General features: G+C 41.2%; 1 protein-coding gene across 3 annotated transcripts in view; it reads left to right on the top strand.

Moving 5' to 3' along the window:
* Positions 1–888: 888 nt before the first annotated feature.
* Positions 889–10,434, top strand: part of FBXL20 (F-box and leucine rich repeat protein 20) — a 101,330-nt gene continuing 91,784 nt past the window's right edge. For 2 of the 3 annotated variants that reach the window (XM_027033892.2, XM_053212218.1), the window contains exon 1: positions 1,297–2,099. In XM_027033892.2, coding sequence (XP_026889693.1) covers positions 2,058–2,099 — 42 coding nt within the window. In that variant the 5' untranslated portion in view covers positions 1,297–2,057. Of the gene's footprint in view, positions 1,266–1,296; positions 2,100–10,434 lie in introns of those variants that run through there. The other variant, XM_027033890.2, reaches the window with a different exon arrangement.

Here is a 10,434-nt window from a genome sequence, read left to right as displayed (position 1 = left end):
ATAATTGAAAAAAGGAAACAGACTTGTGAAAATTTTCTTCATTTATCTGAGCCAGTTTGACTCTCGTTTGCAGGCCTTAGTCATCAAATTCATCAATAGTCGGGATAAAACTGCTCTTAGATACATGGAACTAAACTATTTTTATATGGCTGAGGAGAAGCAGTAACATTAAAAGTATCAGGGAAAAGAATATAACCTCTAGATCACTGAGTTTGTGGGCCTGAGAACGACTTTCCGAAGCTTGGTTCCTTGCTCAGGAAGCCCTTTCTAGGGTAAACACGAAAAAGTTAAAAAAAAAAAAAAATTGGGTAATAAAGCTTCAAGCATGAATATCCCTATTTTAAAAAGATCTCCAGCACAAGTTGCTCTTAAATAAACTCTCTCAAATCACATTCGTAACAATCTAGTCACTAAAACTGCGATTTAAAAGCGATATGAAGACAAACACATACTTTGTAATACAATTAGGGGAGATGATGTTGCCAGGCCTGCTCGAATTTACAATAGTTTCTATTTCATCTTCGGTGCATGATTCTGTAGTCTGTCGCTCTAAAAGAGTAAACGTATTCCCTAAATCCATAGAAATTCGATCATAAATTTCGAGACCTTGAGGGCTGGTGTTGCTAAAGTATAATAATATGATGACACAAACTAGCTTTTATAGGAACCAAGGAGTCAGCTGAATGTCGCAATTTCCACTCGGCCAGCGCGCCCGCCTACTCGCTAAAACACGCTTGTTTCTCCCGCCAAAGTGGCGTCAGGATCAGGTTCTCACCAAACAGAGCCCCGATTGGAGGACGGGCAGGCACTAGAGCCCATTGGGTGGCAGCGGCGTCTGGTGGCGGAGGGGCGGGGGAAGCCAAAGGCCCTTCAGCCTCGCCAGGCACCCCCCCCCCCCACCAAAGCGCGCCCCTCCCCCAGCTAAAAGGAAGGGTCGCCCAGCTCCTGCACTGAACGCCCTGACCCCAAGACGCGAGGTGGGGCCTCGCTGCATATTCCTGGAGCAGAGGGTAGCGCAATTACCCACCCCCCATCCCCGTCCTGCTGATCCATGCACAGGGAGACCCACGCCCTGCGACGGCCCCCCAGGCCTCCCTGCAACACCCGGTAATGCAATCCACGGGGGCGGGGGAGGCGGCGGCAGCGACAGCAAAGGCGACGGCGGCGGCGGCAGCAGCAGCACTGCCTCAACCTAGAGACAACCAGAAAGGAGGAAAATGGCTCCGAGCAGGGACCGCCTGCTGCACTTTGGGTTCAAGGCGACAGTGAGTGATAGGGGAAGGGAGTTGGGTGGCCGGGAAGGACGTGTGTGGATGCACAGGCTACTGGGGAAGAAGAGACAAGTCTTAGGGGACTGGGAGGACTAGGCAGAAAGCTCAAGTGCTTGCTGGGTTGGTGCGTGCTGTTTGCCCGCGAAGGGGATTAGATGGGCTCCGGTACTATCTGCAGTTGTCCTGCTTTCCTCACTCGCGAGTCCGCGAGCACGCGCGCACTCGCACCCTCCCCACAGCCCCTCCCATACACAAATACACACAGACAGATAGGCACTTCCCTGCCTCTGCTTCTCGCGGTGGGCTTGCGTGCCTTGGAGGCAAGAGCGGGCTCGCGCCGCCGCCGCCGCCGCCGCACTCCGGCTGCTCCCGGGCGGACCGTCGCGGGCTGCGCCCGGGAGTGGGGGAGGGGTGGTCCCGCGCCGCCGCCGCCGCCGCCGCCGCCGCGCGCTCCTCCTCCTCCCCTCCCCACGCCGTTCCGAGGCCCAGGCGGCTCTGCCCAATGAGGAACGGCGTTGCTGGCAGGTGGGGAGTGTTTTTGTTTTGGGTTGAAGTTGAGGCTGAGGGGAGAGAAGAGCTAGCGACAAGCAGTCGTCGCAGCCGCCGGCTCTGCGGGAGGTGGAGGAGGCCCCGCCGGAGCCGAGAGGTTTCTGCTCCTCGCTGACGGCCCCTGCCCGCCGCTCCTCCACCTCCTCCCGGTCCCGGAACTCCCGGGCCTGCCCGTGGCCCCCAGTCTTTGCACTCCGCACGCCGTAGCACCCGGCCCCGGCCGCACCCGCCGACCCCATGAGGAGGGACGTGAACGGAGTGACCAAGAGCAGGTTTGAGGTGTGAGCCTGGGGAGGGGGGGGGTTGGGGCGGCGTGAACAAAACGATTCCCGCTCTTGTGTCCCGAAAATTTCGCTCCGCACAGAGCCGCCTCCCTTGCCTGGCGCCGTCATCCACCGACCGCTGGGGCTGCCAGACTTCTTTCCCCTTTCTCTCGACCCGAAAGCCCAATGCAGCAGCCCAGCTTCCCTGGTCTTCCCGGCTGGTCGCCTCCAGCCTGTTCCACCAGCGGGCCCCGGCAAGGGATTAGCTCTGGCGCCCTAATTCCCCCCTCCCCCCAGTATCACTCAGCTTTCCATTCTTTACACAACCCTTGGCTTGCCTCCCTCCTCTCGGCAGAAAAAGCATCACAGCTCCGATCTGCCGGCTTGCTTCTTTTCTTTCTGCCACTTTCTTCGTGAAACGAGAGGGAAATTATGGGCCAGGGGGCCATTTCTCCGAGTTTGAGAGCCCTTGTTTGGTTACTCTAGGGAAGTGGGGGTTGGTAGACTGGGATGATAGAGACTACCACGGGTTTTTGGTGCGTGTTTGGTTTGGGTATTGTTCTGATACTTCCTCTTCTTTCCCGTTTAGTCTGTACTTTTGTAGCTCATTGTTTCTGGGAACTCTCAGATGTGTACAGGCTTTGAGATTGGGATGAAGGCCTGAGAGACTTCAGAAAATCCATTCTTTAAGAACTCTTCCTCCTCTGGCGAGAGGTTTATAGCTGTGGAATGGACGACTGGATGAGGAAATAGGAAAACATCTGAAAGTGTCTTTGGTGAAGGGAAGTCCGTGTTAGGGAAGTGATTCCTTTGGAAGTGAAGTATATTCTAAGTACTGACGAATTGCAGTAGTGTGGTAATATACCACAAGGTTTACTGGGGTTTATTGATAAGAGAAAGAAACTGCTACAACAAGAAGAGTAAATGTTACCTGGCCCTTTCTGGCAGAGAATCAAACTGACCTGGGATCACTCAGAGCTCAGTGTACATCTCACTTGGTGTGTTTCTTCGTTTCCATTTGAAGGATGAAATTGTAAGACAGACAAAAGTTTCAGAAAACTTGCCAGCTAGGTGCAGAGGGTGAAATTGTTACCTGAGGGTCTTCAGTTTAGTCTATTCCTTGCTTTGCTCTACAATATTACTGTTGCAGGTGAGGAATGGAGAAAATCAAGGAATTGGCCTCCTTAGAATTTTCATATTTAACTTAATCATAGGAAGGAAGTATCATAGTAGATATGATTTGGTGTTTACTTTAATAGAACTTTAGTTTGCCTTAATGTAGAGAGACCCAGTAAGCTTAATTTTTGGTGATTTGCACATTCAGTACTACTGTAAAAGTCAAGACCATCCTTAAAATTACTGAATAGACTTTTAGCAGTTAACAGGAATCCTGAAAGAGAAACCCAAATACCAAAGATCTGAGTGGAGGATAGCCTTTTGCCACTGAAGTCTGCTCTTTATCATTTTGTTTTCTTCTAGACTGCATGAATTATTGTTGGAAGGAGTTTTTTGTAGTATGTGTTTTAAAATTGCATTGCTATATCTTATTTTTATACTTACATTTTATTTAAAATTTTTTTTTAACGTTTGTTTATTTTTGAGATAGAGAGAGACAGAGCATGAATGGGGGAGGGTCAGAGAGAGAGAGGGAGACACAGAATCTGAAACAGGCTTTTCAGGCTCTAAGCTGTCAGCACAGAGCCAGACGCGGGGCTCGAACTCACCGCGAGATCATGACCTGAGCCGAAGTCCAACGCTTAACCGACTGAGCCACCCAGGCTCCCCTTAGCTTATACTTAATTTGTAGTTTACCTATAGTCTTGATACTATAATAAAAATATTGCCTTATTAAGTATATCTATTACCTTGAACTAAAGCAACTGAAGCTTTCTAAAGGTATTTGATAAGATTTTTTTAAAAAGGAGGGGGGCACGCCTTGATGGCTCAGTCTTTTAAGCATTGGACTTAGGCTCAGGTCATGATCTCTCACTTCACAGGTTCCAGCCCCATGTGGGGCTCTGTGCTGACAGCTCAGAGCCTGGAGCCTGCTTTGGATTCTGTGTCTCCCTCTCTCTCTCTGCCCCTCCCCCACCTCACACTCTCTCTCTCTCTCTCTCTCTCTCTCTCTCTCTCTCTCTCTCTGTCTCAAAAATAAATAAACATGAAAAAAATTTTTTTAAATAAGGGATAAAAAAAACCCTCCTTGTACAGTATTTGTGATTCGCTTTTGGTTTATAAGAAAACATTTTAGTCCTTTATTATGATGTGAAGTGGTCCATGCCAGAATACAAATGGGAAGGGGTGGAAATGATATGTGCTAATGAGTTTCATTATCTGAATATTTCATAAAGTCATTTACCTCTTCTTTTCCCCATTTACCTCTTTACTAACCTAATTTACAAGCAGTAAGACAACAAAATGCTCTCATGAAGTAGTAAACTTAATGCTAATTCATTGAAAACATTTTAAATATTTAGTTCCAATGGATAAAAGATGTAGACAAGGTAAAACAGTCTCTTCGTATCTAAAACATAATATCATGTTATTTTTATGTTTTAAAAAAAATTTTATTTTTGAGAGAGAGCACAAGCAAGGGTGGAGTAGAGAGAGAGGGAGACAGTGCAAAGCAGGCTCCAGACTCTGAGCTGTCAGCACAGAGCCCCACACAGGGCTCGAACTTGTGAACTGAGAGATCATGACCTGAGCAGAAGTCAGATGCTTAACTGACTGAGCCACCCAGGCAACCCTCAAATTATTGTTTTAATTCTCAAAATTACAGAATGGTTTTTAAAGGACTGATAATTTTATGATTGTAAGCAGATAGCCAATCCCTGAGGACATTTTTGTAGCAAATAATAACTAATTTCAGATTAATTATGATTAATACAGAAAGTGAAAGACTGTTTTCTTTTTCTTAGCCGCATTTTTTTCTGGGTGAAAGATAACTGAAGTTTATCTTTTTATAGTTGATTCATTAAAATCTTTCTTTAAGGAATATTCTGATTATTATTCTTTTGGATGTTGTAACTGCACCACACACTTTAAATCTGATGCTCAGGGCTATAGGTGTAGAAAAAATTTTTAAGTTAAAATGAAGAGATAAGAGTACTTGTTAGATGTGTAGCTGTGAAACAGCCAGAGTAGATGACAGCTGGGTAGAAGTTAAAAAGATACAGAGATGTGAAAATTATTGTTGTTCTTTGCTGTATCACTTTGGCATTAAATTTCTACAAAATAACCCGAAAAGCTAGCATAATGCACTCTGAATAATGTGTCTCTCAGTTGAAAGTCTTCATCTAAATACTTTTTATTGCATAACTTACAGTGCCCATTGTTTTGTGGCAAATTTTGATAAATTGTCTTTGTAACTTAATAATAGTTATTGCATCCTGCATGCCAGACACTGGGCTAGATGTTTTACTTCAGTTTGTTTATTTTTTGTTTACTTCTTAATTTTTATTTTAAGTAGGATCCACCCCCACCATGAGGCTTGAACTCACAACCCTGAGATTAAGAGTCACATGCTCTACCTACTGAGCCAGCCAGGTGCCCCTACTTCAGTAACTTCCAATTCTCATGGTTCTGTTTCACAGTTGAGGAAAGCTAGGGTCTAAGAAGTGTTCAAGTTGCACAGCTAGTAAGGGGGGTGGGGGGGGTAGCCAAGATTCCAATCTGCATTTTTTAAACTTCACTCTGTCATTCTGCTCTGTTTTTAGCATAACATAGCATCAAAGCCCATAAAAAGTATGGAAAAGAACTTTCCTAAATTTCTTCACTCAGTATATTTCATTTTGTCTTTGCTATCAAGAATGAAGTTGTCCTTCATTTTAAGTATTATAACATGTTATCTTAACACTCAGTGAGATTAGTGACAGACGTGTGTAAATAAGCTAGCCCTTGAATCTAAGTTTAGATTTTTTCGGTAAAACCTGTCTATTTTGTCATTCCCTTAGTAGCTCCATTATAAGGTTATAGTACTATTAGAGGAAAATTTTTATCTTATTTGAGTTTATTAAAAAGTCTAGCATTATCTACATTGAAAACATTAACCGACATCACAGATACAATTTACTGTTTAATCAGTGCCTGGAAATGTCAAGATTCACATAGTTAGGAATTGATAAGCTCCAATTTGAGTACTTTGAATCCCTGTTCACTATTGTTTTTCATTATTCCTCACTGCTGCTTTGATAAATGTATAATATTTTAGTCTGTAAGATTAGATTGTAGTACTTATTTGCCTGCTTTGTTTTATCAAATCATTTTGTCCAAAATAAGAAAAATCATAAAATGTGGTATGGCAGAAAGAACACACTGCATCACGAGTCGAGAGAACTGATGATGTTAGTTAATCTTGATGTTTGCCACCAGCTAACTATAACTTTAGTCATTTCTTTTCGCTTCTCCGGTTTGGTCATTTCCCTTCTTTGCAAAACAAGGAAGTTAGAATCAATTACTAAGGTTCCTTTTGTTCTAGAATCCTATGAATCTGTAACTTTTTAATAAAAGCAGAGGACCATATTTCGTTGGCTGTTTCTTCTAAACCAGCCACTCCAGGGGCACCTGGGTGGCTTAGTTGGCTGGGCTGGGTGTCCGACTTCAGCTCAGGTCATGATCTCACAGGTTCGTGGGTTTGAGCCCTGCACCGGGCTCTGTGCTGACAGCTTGAAGCCTGAAGCCTGCTTCAGATTCTGTGTCTCCTTCTCTCTCTGCCCCTTCCCTGCTCTCGCTCTCTCTCTCTCTCAAAAGTAAAATATACATTAAAAAATAAAACAGTCACTCCAGTATATTGTTAAAGTTTGGAAGCAGAGTTGCACAGTACTGCTAAGGCTGCAGTAATTACCTTTTTCTCCCATAAGGTTTTATCTTCTAATCTAAAGAACATTCTGCGTAGTAAATAACCATATTTTCCAAATTGGTGCACGTGGAAAATGTCACACATTTTTCCAGTGGGTGACAGCCATTTGTTTCATTCTATTTGAAAAGGCTTGCAATGGGAAAGAGTACTAGTAACAGTAAGGTTTGTTTGTTTGTTATAACACTTGAGATTTGTTTGAAAGCAGTTATCTAACATTACACAAAGTCCAAATTAGAGGTTTAGGGTTTTGGGGCCCATTCAGACAATCTTTTTTTTTTTTAATAGTGTTATTGATGTTTATTGTATAATTGTGGGTCCTTTTTACCTTTGAAACATGGCACATTAATCATGTACTTATATTGTAGTCATTCATTATTTAAAAATCAAGATGTTTCTTTGTACAGTCTACATAAGCCATTACACTTTGAAAATTATGTTTTCCATTAAGTTAAAAATATTTAGCTTTGCAAAAACCTTACAAAGTGTATTCCTTTTTTTTTTTTTTTAGGTTTATTTATTTATTTTGAGAGAGAGAGAGAATCCCAGGGAGGCTCTGCACTATCAGTGTAGAGCCCGATGCAGGGCTCAAACTCCAGAGCTGTGAGATCACGACCTGAGCCACAGTCAGATACTTAACCAACTGAGCCACCCAGGGGCCCCTACAGAGTGTATTCTTGATATTTAAGTCATACATCCTTAGATGTAATCTATTTCTACATTGAAGATTTTCATTCATTAAATCAGTATTAGAAGTGTTTAGAAGTATTTACACTTTTAAATTCTTATGTTTTAGGTTGTCAGTTTTAGCTGTTAGTGTTATTGTCACTTTTTAAATCCTAATTTCTAAAATCCTTCTGTTTTTGTCCTGAGTGTCTCTTTTCAAATCTTGGTTGAGTTTTTCTTGCAAATTATTAAGTACTTTTGTTACAGGCCAAGAATTCCATTCCCAGGCCTTAGATTACCGTTTCCCAATTGGTGACAGACTGGGAACTGAATTAAAATTTTTAGTAATCTAACTAGTACTGTGGTTTTGGAAGAGTATTTTTAGATGTTCAAAATAAAATATTCCGTTACACCAGGAAAATCCAAGGGAGGGAGGAAGAAGAAAGAATGCCCTTAAGCTGACCAAATTTAGCTGCTTGTGCGTAGTTGTCTTTACACTGTTTTCCTATTTGGTCTTCCCGACTTGGTGAATTCTTAGACCCCTACCAAAAACGGACTCAGAAAAATAAAGGCATACAAGTGAGTTTTATAGTTTCATGTCTTAGTGCACTTGGATCCATTTGAAAAAGATTTTAACTTAATAGCAACTAACAATAGGTGGTGGTATTGAACTGTGCAAAGGTATTTGTGCTTGATTCATCTTGCTTAATTATATAACTTTTAAAAATGAAGATATGTATTCAAATGGAAATAGATCCAAAATGTATTTGCATTAGCTTTTGAAGACTTTCTGTTAAAAGAATGACTTTGCTGGGTATTTTCAGCACACATCCGATAACTACTTAGCAGGCATATGAGTGATATCTGTAGGTTAAGTAACATCTATTCCCTAATCATTTTTCCTCGAATTTGATTTTATGGTATTCTCTTGGATTTAATAAGCCTCATCTGACAGTTGTAATCAGGTGGAAATGTCATTTATCTCAGTCATTGTTGCTCAGTCTTTTAAGATGCTGTGAGGTTAAAGTTACAATTAAATCATGTTAGATAAGAATTTAGCAAAAAAAAAAAAAAAAAAAAAAAGTTTAGCCAGTTTTGAAACATGTACTGACAATGTTTTCTGTCATTTTTGTCCTTGATCCCAGGAATTTCTAGTAAAAACTAAAAAAGGGAAATAGAATACCGTGAAGGGAAGTAACAAACTGATCTTATGCATTACTGTGGTGCTAAGACAGAAGTCATATCTAACAACAAGGTGAAGGTTAGAAACATAGCAAATGCCTGCCCAATTTTATATAATCAGATATACCAACTATTTATGGTATTTGTTGGTTACTGTGATTTCCTGACCAACTAGAGGATGTGGACAGATATAATTAAACAATCGTTTATAAGGAAAAAAGTGGAAAAGCATTTTCAGTTGTACTTACAATTTGCAATAAGAAGTCATAGGTGTACCTATTCTGGGTGCTTCAGTGTTTACTTCGCAATCTGCAGAACAAGGGAATTTATGTGGCAGGAAAGACAGGCAAAAAGAAAACAGTAAAATCTCTAGATTAGGGCAGGTTTTTAAATATGAAGTACCTATTCTTATGTATATGTCACCCTTGGTTGACAGTTTAGGCCCTGGGAAGGTCATTCCCAACTCTTGTGTATACTGAATTGCAGTTTACCAACCAAGAGACAGTTTTGTTTGTTTTTTTGTTTTCTTTTTTCCTCTTTCAAGGTGGGTGGGGAGCAGAAAAAGAAAACGGATTTACAGTTGCCTACAAATAAACAATTTAATGTTAACTCTAAGTGTTAGTTGCGAAGTTTTCCAGAGTTCTCTGTTAGAATGTCATCCTTTTCTTTTTGTCATCTTATTTTTTTTTTTAAATCATTCTTTGTTGCCTTATTTTTTGAACCATTTATATATTTTAATGTTCTATTTTGAAATTAATTTGAGTAGAAAGAGAATGAACGTGTTAAGGTGATGTCTTAAGGATTTTATAAATGGAAATAATACAGTTCTGAACTATGAAATAAGTGCTCACATATATTTTATAAATATGCGTTCTGTGTGTATATAGTATGTATATAATAGTGTATATGTGTTTACTGGTATCTGTGTGTCCTTTCTGGACCTCCATTATTGCAGCTGTAGGGTTCTTTCTGGCATGGAAATTCTGTGATTGTCTGTAAATAAATCCCCCAACTTGCTCTAGGTTAGAGATTAGATATTCAGTTTATTGTCAGTGTTCTTGCATTTGTTTGTTTCCAATTGTTAGTAGAGACAAAACAGCCTGTGATCTTAACCCATATTCTGCTTTGTGGTTTTTTTGTTTGTTTGCTTTTTTAGATTTTTACATTTTTTAAATCTCTATACCCAGTGTGGGGCTCAAATTCATGACCCTGAGATCAAGAGTCGCATGCTTTAACCAATTGAGCCAGTCAGGTGCCCCACCCATGTTCTGCTTTGGATTCCTGCTTGTTTTTGCCCTGAATTCTGATGAAAGTAGAGGTAGACACTGGAAGGGAGAAAAAAACAAAAAAAACCCAAACTGGTTTATGTGTCCAAATGATTACCTTTGCCAAGAGGGCAAGGAGGAATGGATATAATGATTGTGTGATATCCTGGAGTATAGTGTGCTGTGATTCATTTTCTTAGGATGTATGGTATTTATATATTTATATAGAGAGAATCTAAGAGTATTAGCTTTGAAGTCTGAGTTTGAATGCTGGCTTTGCCACTTAACCATCTATGTGACCTTGGGCAAGTTACGTAATCTCTGTGAGTCTCAAATTTTCAATATCTAAAATGTGTATAATGCCTACCTCACTGGATTGTGAA

This window comes from Acinonyx jubatus, chromosome E1, assembly GCF_027475565.1.
Source record: "Acinonyx jubatus isolate Ajub_Pintada_27869175 chromosome E1, VMU_Ajub_asm_v1.0, whole genome shotgun sequence".
Classification (NCBI taxonomy): domain Eukaryota; kingdom Metazoa; phylum Chordata; class Mammalia; order Carnivora; family Felidae; genus Acinonyx; species Acinonyx jubatus.
The sequence above is the reverse complement of the archived record's forward strand: the minus strand, read 5'-3'. Positions and strand labels throughout refer to the sequence as shown.